Source organism: Conger conger, chromosome 2 (genome assembly GCF_963514075.1).
Source record: "Conger conger chromosome 2, fConCon1.1, whole genome shotgun sequence".
In the NCBI taxonomy this organism is placed as follows: domain Eukaryota; kingdom Metazoa; phylum Chordata; class Actinopteri; order Anguilliformes; family Congridae; genus Conger; species Conger conger.
Genome location: NC_083761.1, coordinates 16,757,763 through 16,773,867, shown reverse-complemented (window position 1 = coordinate 16,773,867; position 16,105 = coordinate 16,757,763). Strand labels below are relative to the sequence as shown.

General features: G+C 43.1%; 2 protein-coding genes across 5 annotated transcripts in view; both read right to left on the bottom strand.

Moving 5' to 3' along the window:
* The window catches only part of LOC133122496 (serine protease HTRA1B), a 28,862-nt gene extending 26,658 nt beyond the window's left edge, over positions 1-2,204 (bottom strand). Inside the window, exon 1 of the mRNA XM_061232490.1 lies at positions 1,492-2,204. Within this exon, the coding sequence (XP_061088474.1) occupies positions 1,492-1,951 (460 nt within the window). The 5' untranslated portion in view covers positions 1,952-2,204. The remainder of the gene's footprint in view (positions 1-1,491) is intronic.
* Positions 2,205-11,497: 9,293 nt separating this feature from the next.
* Positions 11,498-16,105, bottom strand: part of plekha1b (pleckstrin homology domain containing, family A (phosphoinositide binding specific) member 1b) — a 31,848-nt gene continuing 27,240 nt past the window's right edge. Inside the window, exon 12 of one of the 4 annotated variants that reach the window (XM_061230738.1) lies at positions 11,498-14,256. In XM_061230738.1, coding sequence (XP_061086722.1) covers positions 13,918-14,256 — 339 coding nt within the window. In that variant the 3' untranslated portion in view covers positions 11,498-13,917. Of the gene's footprint in view, positions 14,536-16,105 lie in introns of all 4 variants that reach the window. The other 3 variants (XM_061230739.1, XM_061230740.1, XM_061230741.1) reach the window with 3 other exon arrangements.

Genomic DNA, 16,105 nt, shown 5'->3' with positions numbered 1-16,105 from the left:
CATAATATGACAAAAAAGCCTGAACAATAACAAAAATAAAGCATTTGGAAAGAAGTAGAGAACTTTTAACACATCTGCAGTACTGCCATGTATCAACTAGTGGGAATATTATGGAAAGAAAAAATGAATAATTCAAGAGTTTCTCTGATAAGCTTAGTGAAGGAACAAAACGTTCTGCTCTGATGCTTTCCTGGCCTACTGTGGATGCATGCATACCTTTAGCAGGCAAAGTTGATATAAATTCTTGCTTAATGGTGTGAGATGCGTGATGATTTTAAAACATATCTTTCCAGCAGAGGGTCTTTCATGCAGTGTCGCCACCCACAGAAAGGACCCAGTGGCTACCACACAGTAAAATGTTCAGCATTAAATCAACTAGAATAGAGTAGGCTACAATTACTATGACAGAGTAGGTCTACATATGATGCCTATCGGGCCCAGAACCTGTTTGAATTGAATTAACACTAACAATTTACTGGGTAGTGGTTGAGCTGTCAAAGTAAATCATTCCTCCTTCTAAAGAAAGCTTTCACTAAACGGTCCTATTGCATGGATCCAAAACAAATCAAAAGGACATAAGGAAAATATTTTGGAATAGTTAAAGAACTTGGCAAGCCAGCCGAGTAGTCTGTGAGTGACAAATACGTCATGGATATTTGCCCTGGTTCCTTTTCCAAACAATTTTAAACTGACCCAGATCGGGATTTCGAAGTTCTTTTAAAAAATGGCGTTTGTAAATTAGCTTCATTATTGCTTTTTTGCTTTCCCACGGCATTTTATTTACAGCGTTTAAAAAGGAAGCGTTTTCTTTTTTTGTGTGTGTTTTTTTTATATTCCCGGTGGTCTCACACCTCTGTTGCCAGGGGACCATCGCAGGGGGTCTCGGGACACCTCCCGAAGCCTGTTGTGTTTACCCCATATGGCTCACTTAGTTGAGGAACAACGTGCTGCAGACTTTACCGAGAGCTGGTGATGTACTTTGACACCTGCTTTAACTGGGCCTATGTCACATGCGGCATAAATAGTTGTAAACCGGCACATTTGAAGTATTTATAATCTACATTTAACGTTTAACAAAGGTTTAACAAATATTTCGTACGGTACACGGTTAAAGAATTAACTGACCCTCATAATATTCCATGCGTTTATGTTGAAAAGCAGCATGCGGAAAATATATTTTATATTTATGACAAAAATTAGTTCGTCTCATAAATAGGCTACGTTGTTTATAGGGCAGGAAATATCTGAACGCAGATAGAACCTTATAATTCCAAGGTCACGATTTCTTAGAAAAAGTTGCAGCAGTTTATTCTTGATTGTATAGTTAGGATAGCCTACGCTTTACGCTTTATAGTTTGGGATGTAGTATTTGAGGGTAAATACAAAATCCTAATTATCAATATTTATTTGTGCAGTGCATATCACGATATAATGTTTGGAATTGTGTTACCACTCTTCTATTTGAAGACACTTTATGTGGTGTTTACTTACCTTGACCGCAGACTCCTCTTTGGATAAAGATGACAGGTGGCTGCTGCAGTTTTTCCGCCCGACTGCTGATTCTTTTCAGTTCGCATATGTTTCGATAGGAGACGCCATCGCTGCCGCATACAGGCTCGGAACTTTTGCAAACGCACACGCCACTCCTGCCTCGCTTTCTGACTGTTGCGGTGTTGCCTACTCCGTCCGACACCGAGCATTCCAGACCCTCTGCACATTCCGGGTCGCCTAATTTGCCCGTACCACCACAGATTTCACCCTCTCCAGACGCACAGACCGGACAGCAGTCGCATTGGTCCAGTATATCACCGGCCAAGCAATCAGCCGGGATAGGGAGACATCGCGACTTGTCACAGCGATCTGGACAACCGATGACGGATCGTTTGGAGACCCTAGCTTCGGCAAGTAAAGGTACAAGTAAGAAAACGGCGCAGAAGACGAATGAAAACATTTTTTAAAAGTAATAAAAAGTATTTTTTTTAAAGAAAAATTAGCGCAACTTCTTCACTATTAAAATTAGCGCAACTTCTTCACTATTTAAAAATATATATTTACTCTAAACTGTTTTCACAATGTTCAGTGAAATTACTTGTAATAAAGTAATTTATTTGTTTGCCAATAAAAAGTATTTGCTTAAATGTCTGTTTAAGCTTGGTTAACCGTACGAGTCTGCCTCCCTCTGCACAGAGCATGTAATTAAGTGATGTCTTTGATGAGAGATTTATAAAAGCACGGCGCACAACACTTCAAAGACAATATAAACAAGCTCAGCGATTGGTTGAACCAACTGACGCTCAATTTCAAGGAGCGTGTGGGTTTGTAGGGGAGGGTTTGTAAACCACGCCTCTTGTGACCCGAATTACTGAAACGTAAAGACATTTTATGTTAGAATAAATCCTATAATCTACCTCAAGATTAGTTCATGAGGCAAAAGTGTTCTTCCAACAAACAACAATTCTGTAGGGACAGTTGTTTCACTGTATGTTTAGGTAAAGAAGACTTGCAAATTTGACCAATATAGTGTGATGGAATTGTACTCATAATATGTCTTGTGCAGCAGCAAAAACATACCACTAAACTTTAATGGTATTGGTCATACGTTTTACCAAAAGTCTGCGCCATTTGATTTGACAAATACATCTTATGCTTCATGCAAGTATGATTATTATTCATTATTGGGGATGGCAATGTACCAAATCATGTGACTGGATTCACTGCAACAGTGATAGACAAAACTATACATTTAATTGGTCAGACTTTACAATAATGTTCCATAAATTGGCATGAACTAATTTGTTAAGTACTACTGACAAGTTAATCTGTACAGCTCTGTTGATGTATTTGTACATTAATTCATGTTAACAACTACATTAGTTATTGCCAATTCATATTGTAATTAAAAAGTCAGTTAATATATTTGTCAATGGTTAACTAATTATGAGTTCATCCTATGGTTTTCTAATGTATAAATAGTTATGGACAAATATGTTAGTTAATTGTTAACAAATGCAGCAACTAATGGAAAGTTTTAATTAATGTATTTGTCCATCATTAATTATTGTTAACAACTGCATTAGTTACTGACAATTCATGAACCGTATTGTAAAGTGTGACCATTTAGTTGAAGGATATAGCAAGGGTTTAGCCTGTGCCGCCCATCCTGGAGGTCCAGTAGAGTAGAGACCAGGGTTGGGTCACTCTTCTGCTGCTCTCTGCGGATAGTGAGGGCAGTCCACCCAAGATTCATCAGAAGGAGGCAAAAAAACAAAAACAGCAGGCTGTCCTGGATATGAACCAAGACGTTGCTGCAGTGTTAGTCCCAGACAGGAACTGTTGAGTAATTCTGCAGCAGCACCGCTCCCCCAGAGTACATCAGTGCATTTTTGTGTAGAGACTGTGTGTATTCCTTTGTGTTTTTGTTTGTTTAGTGGATGCTTCATGTGTGTGTGTGTGTGTGTGTGTATGTGTAGCGGATTCTCTGCATGTGGCATTTGCATATTTGCGTTTATGTATGAAGTGTGTGCTTTGTGAGAGCATGTGTGTGTGACTGTGCAGTGGATGCGCTGTGTGTTTGTGTGTGTGTGTGTGTGTGAGCATGTGTAGGGGATTCTCTGCATGAGTGCGTTTGCTAATTTGTGTTTATGTATGAAGTGTGTGCTTTGTGAGAGTATGTGCATTAGATGCTCCGTGTGTTTGTGCGTGTGTGTGTGTGTGTGTGTGTGTGTGTGTGTGTTTATGCGTTTCTGTATGCGGGTGGGGAGGATGTATTGGTGGGTGGACAGTTGGAAGTTCACATAAGCCAAGAGGAATGTTTATAAACTTCAGCAACACCCCAGGCAAAGATCTGTGGGTTTGCTGAATACTAATGTATTTTTTTGCATTATATAATACAATACTTCAGCAGTTCTTTACAAAACATCAAGGCTGTGTTTTTCCATGCAAAAATGATTATTATGAGCTTTACAACACAGTGGCATGAGTCTGGAACAGAACACAGACAGTTGTGGCCTGAATAAGCCTGTCTATATCCATATGTAGAGATGGAGGCTATGTGTAACAAGAACACGTTTTCATTTTCTTTGGAATTCACCAAAAACAACATAATGGTGATGTACTGTACATATGCTCATCAGATCTGATATTTCAATCTTCTATCAACCTATCATCAGGTACAATTGTGTTGTTTTATCATTGCACCAGTTTTAAAGCATTCTGATTGGATATTAGTAAACATGTTATATCTTTCCAGGTCTGCAGTGTTACATTTCCTTGAAATGTATGTCTTATCATGGGAGGCACTGCCTTCTTTCTGTCACTGAAATAAACCTCCTCTGTTAGGAAGGAGACACTAAATTCAAAGAGCAGCCATAGAAGAAGAACACTTTCCTTTTCTTAAAATGGTAATGGTAAATGCCTGCATTTATAGAGCACCTTTATCCAAAGTGCTGTACAATTGATGCTTCCCATTCACCCATCCACACACACACACTCACACACCAACAGCGACTGACTACCAGGCAGGGCACCAACAAGCTCGTCAAGAGCAATTGGGTTAGGTGTTTTGCTCAGGGACACTTCAATACACCCAAAGAACATGATTCTAGTTTACAAACACTTTGCACTAATAAGGTTGTATCTCCATCTGTGGTCTGTCCATGTAAGTTTTTGAGCATCATGCAGTGTGTGCTGCAGTACCTGGAAGAAGTTAGCAAACTAGGGTGCTACCATAAAAAATGTCATAGCATGCAGGTCAGAAGAAATCATTCTCATCTGATCTACATCATGATTGTAATCAAGTTTCAACAGTGCTCCCATTCTAGGAGCATTTGTTCCTGAAAATTGATGTGTGAACCTGGAAAAATAATGTAGGTATAAAGCTTCTACTTGGGATGAATTAGTGAGCCATCTATTGGTGAATGCTCCTTGAAATGTTAGCGTAAAGCCCTGTTTGTAATAACAGTACATTTATATTTTATTTAACCATCATGCAGTGTCTGATATATTAATTCAACCATGGGTGCTCCGTTTCAGGCATTTACAGAACCACTGTTTCTTTAGATAGATCCAACAGATAGATCTCCATATGGAGGACCAGTCCATCCAGCTCAAGTGCAGGACTAATTTTCCTCTTTCCCTTCCTCTTGCTCTCCTCCATTATCCAGGCTAGTATTGCACGTGATCTGAAAGCAGCTGTATGGCACTTATTCCCCGGTGTTGCTGATGTACTAATGACTTCCAGTCCAGAAGAAATTTCTGCCAATTCTTGTATACCTATTGATCTTTCAGGGTAATGATTCCACCATCTTATTGCAACTTATTGCAATCTGACAATATAAAAATGATATGAAAACTATGCATGAGCATCAGTATGATATGAAAACTATGCATCAGCATGAACAGCAGTGTACAGGCCAGCAGTGTGACAGTGTGGTTGAGGAACCAGATGACCAAGGTTGTAGCTATCCAACATATACATAGTGTAGCATTGCCCTTGTATCCTTAAATCCAGGCTAAGTACACTACATACAGTATACTGCACTCTCAGAAATACATGTATAGTGGAAGTATATTTTTGTTCTTTAAGGATTTAACAAGGACATTTTTACAAGCAAACCCAAGGCTAGGGGTACAATTTTATGCACCTGTAGGGTACCACTCCAGCATACCTGCTGATATAAGCTTTTTTTGCACATATCCAGTAGTATATGTTCTTAGCCTATATTGCTTCAGAACACATCCAATATAACAGATGGATAGTGGATACTGTGCAAAAAATAATAACAGACACATTGTGAAAAAGCAAATACTGAATAGAATAAAAGTCAAGCAGGCACTGTAGGCATTCAGAGCGAGCATCTCTGAACAGGCCTCTTATTCCGTAGGATCTGAATAACTCCTGAGAATAAAGGAGCTGCTTCGCCTTGTTGGTTTGCGATCGACTGGAATCGAGCAGTTGCTTTCCGAGAATCACACCCCCCCTCCCCCAAATGTTTTCTGAATCAGTATCCAGCACAAATGAATCACTCTCATCTGTTATCTGTGCCATTGTATGCCCTATAACTCACTGTGAATCATCAAAACCGCAGCCGCGTTTAAAGCCTTACATAAAAATTAAATTATATTCCAAAAAGGCAGTCTGGAGGCTGGCTTTGGTCTGTTTATGTTGGCAACAAACCCTTGACACAGTCAGCAAAACAACTTTTCCTCTATTTGGGATGTTGAAATACAGTGTCCTGCGGAGTGCAAACTAATTCATGTGAACCAATGCATGTCCAGCCTAAATTGAATAAAGCTGAATCCCCTCTTATGCATCAGAGGAAACATACAGACGTGATGTTTAAAATCAGCCTTAAGCCACTTGGATGCTGACCTTAAGAATGGGGAAAGGAAAGGGATAGTCAGTCCAAGAGACAAGCCAATGGGTTCAAATCGACTGGAAATAAATCCCAACGTGCACTGTATTTTCTGGCTGTGTGGTCAGAGCAGGAAACTGGTCCAAATAGAGATTTGTGGGTAAAGGGGGTGACATGGCTCAGGTAGTAAGAGCAGTTGGAGGGTTGCGGTTCGATCCCCTGCCCGGGCTGCGTCGAAGTGTCCCTGAGCAAGACACCTAACCCCCAAATGCTCCTGACAAGCTGGTCGGTGCCTTGCATGGTAGCCAATCACCGTTGGTGTGTGAGTGTGTGTATGAATGGGTGAATGAGAAGCATCAATTGTACAGCGCTTTGGATAAAGGCGCTATATAAATGCCAACCATTTAAAGGCCTATTTTGCAGTTTTCTAACCGATGTATGGTTGTTTCCTATGAAATGCAATACACAACACCGACGTGTCATTTCTTGATACAGTTAATGTTCATAAGAAACCACAAGTCATTTGTCTGTCCAGCTTCTCATGAGCATATCAGTTTTCCTGTTAAAGTGCTATCATATTCAGAGCCCATCACAGCATCCCCCCTCATTATCTGCATGGTGTTTATTCAAGGGCAGCGATTATTTGAATGACCTCAGGATATGTACAAATACTTTACACCCAAACACATCTGGTCATTGGAATTGGAAATGCCGCAGCGGTAATAGGCTCTGCGACTCATCTTCCACGGTGATGAGCTGGTTGCTGGTCCATGAAGATATTTCCTTTAGATATTTTTTGGAGTCACTTCGGTGCATATAATACCGGTAAAATATGTGAGTTTTTATTTTAATCAGCATAATTACAGTTATGTAAAGAATTTTGGAGGAATTCCAGGGACATTTTTAATTTATGTATCAACACTCAAACATTTTCAGGCATATTTAAAATAATGTACGGTACAGTGGTTTGAATGAAATATTTAAAGAGTTCACTCTGAGGTCATACAATGCTCATTAAAGGCACTTTTTTTACATTTAAAAATGTATATTTTTTGGTAGCCAAATGAAAATGTCTACACATGTTCGCATACCCATCTCATGCAAATCGCCGCTTCTTTTTACTATGCAGTCCACTAGCTGATCTACAGTACCCTGTCATTGCATTGGAAAAGTACACATCGTACATCGTAATGCGTCGTAATGCGTTTTCAACTGGGCAAATTTATTGCTCTTTTGCAATGGGACTGTGAGTGAAAACATTCTTTATTGTTTTTAATCCTTTGTAACCAGGCGAGGTCCATAGAGAGTATGTTTGTCATTTGCAAGGATGCCCTGGGAGAAATGCCAGTGAGAGCAGTTGCAAGTGGGAATAGGGAGAGAAAGAACAGGGGTAAAGCCCCTACAGCAGTTGTTGGGTTGAGGGCCTGGCTCAAACATCCAAATGACAGAGTTCCTTTTCATTCAGGGATCCTGCTTCATCTCTAGTCAGAATCCCTATGTGTTCACTGGGGGCTCCAACCAGGCAACCTACCCCTAGGTCACCCTGCCGCCCACATTCTCTTCATGGGTGACGCGTTGGGTGGGCAGTCACAGTCAGATTCAATGCCAGACTGCTGAAAACATGACTGAACTGAGAACCAGTTCTTTAGAAGGATGCATAGCTCAATGGCCCTTTCCATTTGTTTTTGTAAAACGTCAATTTCATTCTGCGATTGGGTGGGAGAGTACTATGACTAAGTACAATTCCTCACACTAGGAATCATTCTTAGTGTGATTTGATAGATTATTGTCTATCATTTTAAAACAAATGAGATGACAGTGAAAGTCTGAAAACTATGTATTCCTCTTAGCTGGGTAAAGTAGCCGAGTGGAATGAGGTGCAATGCAACCAATAAGTCTGACAAGTCCTTAATGTGACACAAAACAATGTTTTTTGTGATATACTTCTTCTTCTGATATACAAAGAAGCTATCATTCCTTGGACAATGTCAACAGTACTCGTATAATGTCACAATGAGGTTGCGTAACTAAATCTGGCATAGCAATGATTGAACTGTTCAGTGGTCTCTCAATGGGCTCCAAACTGCTCCTCAGCATGAGTGATGACTTGTGGGATGCTGGGATCAGGGAAGAGAATTAAGCCAAGAGAATTTGAGTGTCCCAGAAAAATAATGACACAAATGGATCAAGCTGTTGATGGGCAGCACGCAGAAAAAAGAAAAACTGTTTCCTGTTTCCCTAAAGTTGTTATGGTTACTGAACCTCTCCAGCTGCTCTAGTTGAGGGTTACATAACAACCCCTCGAGGGGTTATGACATCATCCTTGACGTCACCACTGTCCACTGCAGGGCCTTGCTTGACCAAATAAACATGATCCCCAAAAGCATGCCTTGACAACCAAGTATGGGGATATGTGTGAGGTTCCAGACAAGATTAGAGTAACCCGTGACCTAAACTGTAAATTCTAACTACAGAACTTTTTGAATCATGTCTTTCCAAGGCGACTTGTTGAAGACTCATGTTGCTCAATCCTGGTTTATGAAAGTAAGCACAGGACATCCTATGATCACTGCCTTACCTTCAGAGATAAGGATCAATGTGAGTCTTCCCAAGAACATCATCTGGTTACCATAAAAGCTGGAGACATTTCCAACATTTTCAAGGAACAATCTGTCCATTTTATTGTTTCCTGAAAAATAAGACAGAAAACTGACTCATCTGGCCAGCAAATTATGGAAGAATAACATTCTGATGACTGCTACCTGAAACAAGGATATGATCTGGCTGTAAACAGCAACCATGGGGGCCAAGCACAACCTAAGGCTCCAATGAGAAAAATAATCTCGACAAAACATTAAGATATGAGATAGAGAAGATATGGGGTTCAATAAAAGTATGAGGTAACTTGACCTCATTTCACCCATCCTAGCTGCTTAGAAGCAGAGGGCAGCCACAGTGCAGCTCTCCTGGACCAAGTACAGTTCTGAATCTGGTGCCTTGGTCAAGGGGTGATGTCAAGAGTATATGTATGCTTTGCGATATGGGAGGAAACAAGAGTACCTGGAGGAAACCCACACAAACATGGGGAGAACATGCAAACTTCACGCAGAGGGAATACTTATTGTAAGGCAACAGTACTAACCGTTGTGCCATCATGCTGCCCTATGACTGTACAGCTGTTGTTATTTCATTGTTCTCTATTTGAAAGCCATTTGAAAGTCAATGTGGCGCCTGTGGAGATTTGGCCCACTAACCTCCTTCAGACCTGGATCCTCATCACACCTCCCAGCAGTTCAGCTTTGGAAGGCCCATGCTGGATACCCATTGCCTCGCTAATCCCTGAATTTCAGTCACAAGCTTCTGAATTTCACTTGACGTCAACATGTGACCAAGGTGGCTACAGCTGACAGGCCTCAAGATAAGGCTTTGTTTCTCAAAATATAAAGTAGGTGTATGTGAACAATTCATACGAATAGTTAAATCCACACACAGCAGGGATCTTCTTCCAGCCCTTTCAAATCCATCATTATTATTGGTGTCAGACCGGCAGAACATGAACGCGATTCCAATTGTATCCACGCTTTGAACTCTCCCAGTAAACCCTTCCAGCCATTCCTGATCATAACACGTTTAGTCAAGCAAAAAAATCTGTTCAAAGCGGGACTCGAGACGAATGCCGGAACTGCCAAGACCTTTAACCTGCTGGCGCTGGGTTTTGAGGGAAGGCCCAGGCCCTTTCGGATTAGGCAGGAAAAACAGAAGGGTTTGGTGCGTGATCCAGACCGCAGCGGCGGACTCACACGATGAGTCACGACCGTCCTGTGGAAGCCGTCCCAGCCGCGTTGAGTAATGAACGCGGGCGGCCCCTCCGTGCTTTTCCAGCGGAGAGCCTTTCCAAAACCCATCTCAGCCGTCACATCTGGGTCAGCAGGCCCGTGAAGCCGGGGGGGCGGACAGAGGCTTCGGCTCCTCGCGGTGTCTGCGTGTCGCCTCTGACAAGCGAATACAGATGAGAAAAGGGGGCATCCGGCACTCAAAGAGCGAGGCTTCTGGTTTCAGAGCGGGCCGGGGTGAACCCCTTCCGTCTCCAGGGGCTCAAAAACCGTTTTCCTCTCCGTGATCCCGGTGTCAGTGAGAAACTCACGGGGAAAAAAGATCGCTTTAAGCTTGGAGCAGCCTAATCCAGGGCCATTGACTTCAAACGGCTAAAAAAAGGAACTTTGTAACAGCAGCAACCCGTTACTCAGGGGAAGGGAGAGCCGGCAACACCAGCAGGGGGCAGCATATTCAGCGCTTGCGGTGCCATTTTCAAAGCGTCATGTCCAACCGTGTCCAACGTGATTGAATTTTAAGAGGACCATAAATCGTACCAAGGATCTTCTAAAGGTGTAGTAAACGGATTTAGTTAAACAAACATAAACTGTAAGTATAGATTTTAATCAAAGGGCAAGTGCTTGCAATAAAAATGATTGCTGAAGAATTTCAATCTGATGTTTATGACAAGGTACGTGGATGTTTCGAAGGACTGTTAGTTCCACTCACAGACTCTAGATGGCAATGTTACATTGTCATGCCATTCGATTGGGTAAGGGAGAATGTTGCCGCATACGCATCTCTAGAAAGCATTCATATTGGAATGAATTCGTCAAAATAACAAAAGTTAAACAAAGAACAGACCATTTAAGCCATCTTGGCTAGTCATTTACCTTACACTGCAAGTCTCATCCTAGACACTCGATTTGGTTGGGCAGTTACCACTGCTAAAAACGAGGGAGAAAGAAACATTTCATAAGCAACATATACATGTGCATTCTCCTTATTCAGCTGAATGAAATGGTAAATGGTAAATGGTAAATGGTTGGCATTTATATAGCGCCTTTATCCAAAGCGCTGTACAATTGATGCTTCTCATTCACCCATTCATACACACACTCACACACCGACGGCGATTGGCTGCCATGCAAGGCACCGACCAGCTCGTCAGGAGCATTTGGCGGTTAGGTGTCTTGCTCAAGGACACTTCGACACAGCCCAGGCGGGGATCGAACCGGCAACCCTCCGACTGCCAGACGACTGCTCTTACTGCCTGAGCCATGTTGCCCCCTGAATGAGAGACACAATACGCACAAAATGCTTCCATGAAAGACATTTTAAACTGGTTGATTTATTTTCAAACTCCAAGTAATAAATAATACATGATTTAAGAACATCAGGTACAGAATAATAATATTATTAATAATAAAAATAAAAAAACAGGATCAAAATAGCTTGTTTTGTATAGAAAGGATGCAGGCACTTTACAGCGATACAGTAAGAGCTGTGCAACACGGTTACAGGTCACAAGTCACCAGACAGCAGAAACGGTACAGATGAGATCAATCACCCGCTCTTCGGCAATACAGGCACATGTTGCAGCTCCCACAAGACGCCTGCTTCTTTAGAAACGCGCTGGAAAGAGTAAGAAAAGGTACGGGGCGATGGGCTGGTACCCACGCACACCTGCACCCACAGGGTGAGCTAGCCCTCGGCATCTCCGCTAATGAGCTTTAACCAAAGTGTTGTCCTCGGGTCAAAAAATACCTTTTTCTGAGGTTAACAGCAGTGAAAATCCGGCAAATTAAAGATTTTCAGCATGAAGTTTCCTGGCTTTTCCTGACGTGACCCTTACCATTAGAAAAAGTTGCCCCTGTTTATATTTTTATAAAAGTGGTACACCGTCAGGGTACAAAGATCATCTTATGATTTCTTATGGTTTTTAACCCTGTAGTTCTTTAATCAGAAGAATCAAAGTTAAGCACCGCACATCTATAACAGCAAGAATTATGATGTGCATTTTGTAAAAACGAGAGGTTTAGACTGAAAAAATACAGTCTCTTTGGACTGTAAAGTAAGAAAACAGTTATCCGCATATTTATTGACGAGTAGAAAGTTCTTTCTACAGGAAAAGATTTTAGGGTTTTAAATTCAACAAAGAATCTTTCTCACCAGGCGAGGGTGTCCTATCTGACCCTGTGGACACAGGATACATACATAACGAAGACAACACAAGGGTTAAACCCCCTCAGCGCACACCTGACACTTAGTAAACACGGAGCAGCGTCCGTATTCATGCAGTGTCCGAGTGTAGCAGTGCCGCTCCGGGGTTAGGTCTGCCTTTCAGCTCACGACGCACAATAAGGTAAGGGTACGGACACGGGAAACACCATCCTAGTTCAGCGCTCCAAGAGGCTTCATGAATACAAGGCCTGAGGACCCGACACAGTACAAACGCATTCGGTTCACACGCACCTAAAATGGAAGCCGGAGATTCAATTTGGCAAACACTGACATTTACACAAGGAGTGTGTGTAGATATGCGCACGCGTGTGTGTTTTCCAGATCTCCTGCGACGGAGCCACGGTTTGCCCACCACCTGACTTGACCACAATGACACATCTGCTAGCTTGCTGGCCTTGAGTTGGCCGTCAGTAACGTCAACGTCAGCCCAGGGTCATGACCCCTTTCTCTGCAGAACGGAAGATTAGGTCATACCGAGGGCATGTTAGCCAGTCATTATAGATTAAGAAAAAAAACAAAAACAAAGATTAAAATAACTACAATGTCAAAGAGTTGGTAGGACAGACAGAAATGTAGACACCATAACATACATGCTTAGTTTCACATGGTTACAAGGGATTGTGGGGGGGAAATGCAAGGGTTCTTATTGGCTGCAAATTCTAATTCAACATACTGGTGATACCTTAAATTTTCCTTACACACTCTTGATCTAGGTTGGGCAAATTTGATACTAAAATCTCTAATTCTAAAAAAAAATAAAAATTGTATTGTGTATTGGTAAGGTACAATTCCATTGTTAAACACTGAAATACACACTTTTCTGTTAATTATTTAGCTTCTTTTTTTTTTCAAGTCACCTTAGTTTAGTACTCCGATAATTATCCCCTAAAACAAATAGAGTAGAAAATGTACTGAGAAAGGAGAACTGGAGAGGGCAAACAGTGGGCAGTTTTAAAGTCGAATCGTCGCAGACTGACTAAGCCCTCCCTAGCCTCCGCCGCCCCAATCCTCCTCTCAGAACAGTGACCTACAGCTGCTTAAGGCAGAGAGAACACAATAAAAACAACAACAACTAAAAGAAAAACCAAGAAATATCGAGCTCAGTGTCAGTTGAGGGCCTGGAGTCCATCCACAAGATGGCCACCCTGGGGTTACACAGCCACGTTGGAGGCCCGGCTGGGATGTTCGGTTTGAGACAAAAAAAAAGACGTCGGGGGAGGCAAAGCTCGCTCTGGGACACCACGGATGCAGAACTCTCTGCCCTCCCCTGAACCGCGGTCCTGTGGGTCGGTCCAGCACGTAACGGTCCCATTTTAACTTCTCCCCCCTCGTCCTTCCTCCTCCTCCTTCTTCCTGAAGTGTTGTTTCATCCGATGTGCCCTGATGATGTCATTCGCCCCGACTGCACCCCCAGGAGGATCCTGAGAGCTTTCGTTTTGGGAGGGGGACGTGGGGGTGTGAGTTGGGAGGGGGGGGGGGGGGGGGAGGTTGGATCGGTGGGCGGAGCTCAGACCTGGCTGATGGGCAGGTCTCCGTCGCCCAGCATCGGGGGGGCCTCCTCGGAGGAGCTGCTCTCGAAGCTGCTCCGCCGTCTCCACGGCGACGGGCCGCTCACTTGGAGAGCCACGTCTCCTGGAGGGACAGGCGGGCTCGGGCCATCCCCTGCTGGTTGGGCCGGGGCAGGAGGCTCATGAAGTCCTCGCTGTCCCAGGCCAGACTGCGCGTGGTCAGGGAGTGGGCCCGCGGGGGCATGGGGCTGGAGAACAGAGCTTTGCGGGGGGAGGAAGAGGGGCCCTGCGGGGGGGCCCTGGTCGCTGTAGAAGATGCTGGAATGCTCGCAGTGCTCCTGAAAGAGGAGGGGGTGTGCCCGAGCAGACACAGAGACACAGTCAGAGTCAGCCTCACAGCTGGGGACACTGCACCACTGGCAACAGCAGCAGGAGCAGTAGCAGGGTCAGCGGTGGTAGCAGGTGCAGCGGTAGCGGTTGTAGTGACTGTTGTAGTTGTAGTAGTAATGGTGTAGTAGTAGTAGTAGTAGTAGTAGTAGTAGTAGTAGTAGTGAAAATAGTAGCAGTGGTAGCACTCACTTTGGGAATGTTAGTAATTCAGTGTCAGATTTTACTCTCTGAAAAACAAAAAGGGGGGAAAAGACACGACGAACAAACAAAACAAGACAAAGCAAAAGCATTAGCAAACGAGCAAAAGAACGTTAGCATGCCATGCCTGGAAAACACTGTTCGGTTCTGCACCCCAAGCTAATTTCAGAACCTGTCTGCCGGTCTGTCCTGACCGTGAGTCCGTCACACGTCACCGCGACGATACAAACGTCAGATCTGCAGATCGACGGCGGGGCCGTTGAAACGTGAAAGACGAAAACACGGCGAGTGAGCACTAACACGGATGAGAACATGTCTTTCTACTGGTCTAACGGGGGATAACGCTCTATTCTTAGACTACTGTTTGTTCCCCAAACACAGTGAAATCCCTCTTTACGATGCCACACTGCGGATAAAAGAATCCATTTTACTGCTGGCCTGGACTCTTCCGCTAAATGGGTCTCGACAGCAGGTTAGCTACTGAAACGGTTTTATGCCGAGGTCCCTTATCCCTGTAAGCAAGGGGATCAGTACTGACTTCACTGGCTCCTCCAGTCTAGTCTGTGCTCACTGATGCAGTTAATATGAAATGCCATGCCCCAAAACAAGCCAAAAAAGCTGCTATGCGATGTATGTGAATAAATAAATAGCTAAAAGTGGAAAGGGCAGGCAGACTTGACGTGATTTGATTCTTATTGTTAAACCGCTGACAAATGCTGATACGGCAAAAACCAGAGACTGCCGAGCATTGTTTGTTTTGACGTGCCGGAAAAGCAAGTCCGAAAATTCCCAGAATGTGCGTCTCGGATCGAGCCCACACAATCAGCGGTCCGCAGAGAGGCCTTGAGGATGAGGATACGCAACACGGAAGAAATGTTTCGCAAACGCAGCAGAAGAAAAAGACTGGAAACGAAACGGACAATGCTGTTCATTTGCGGCAGCATACTATTACTGAAATTGTATAAACGAGTAGCGATTTCTCCGAGGATACCACTTACTGAAAATATACAAGTGGAAGCAATTGCCCCGGAGGATTATATTCTGTGGTAGACCTGAGGTCATCAACAATTTGTGGTTTAACCATTTTTGCCAATTAAGGTTTACATATCTAGCCAAGTAGGTTAGGTGGAAAACTGAAACTTGACGCCTTTCTAAAACTAAATTCTAGCCTAACCTAAATTATGTATGCGCTGGCTCGGATTAACATGTCTAGTGACGAGTATGATATAGACATTTTGACATATATCACGGCATACTGTCATGTGATTGACACACTGCAGCATCTTTTAGAAGTTATTTTTCGAATTCGAGTTCCCTTTGAATTCAGTCCAAGGCTGCGCTCCCATTGTTTTTTCATTTTAAAAGGCTTTAGGGGCCTTCGTGTGCAACATCATCCAGAAAATAAAAATCGAAAAGCGTGCGCTGGAAATAAAGCCAATTTTTTTTATCATGGAGAATAACAAAAAAAATGGAAGTTCAATCCTGGCAAGCCCAGTTATACTGCATTTCTATCATGGTTTGGCTGTGCATAAAGACTAACACTCGAGGGGCTGCAGTGTAAAAGGAACTGAACACACAGGGAGACAAAAACCTCACAGG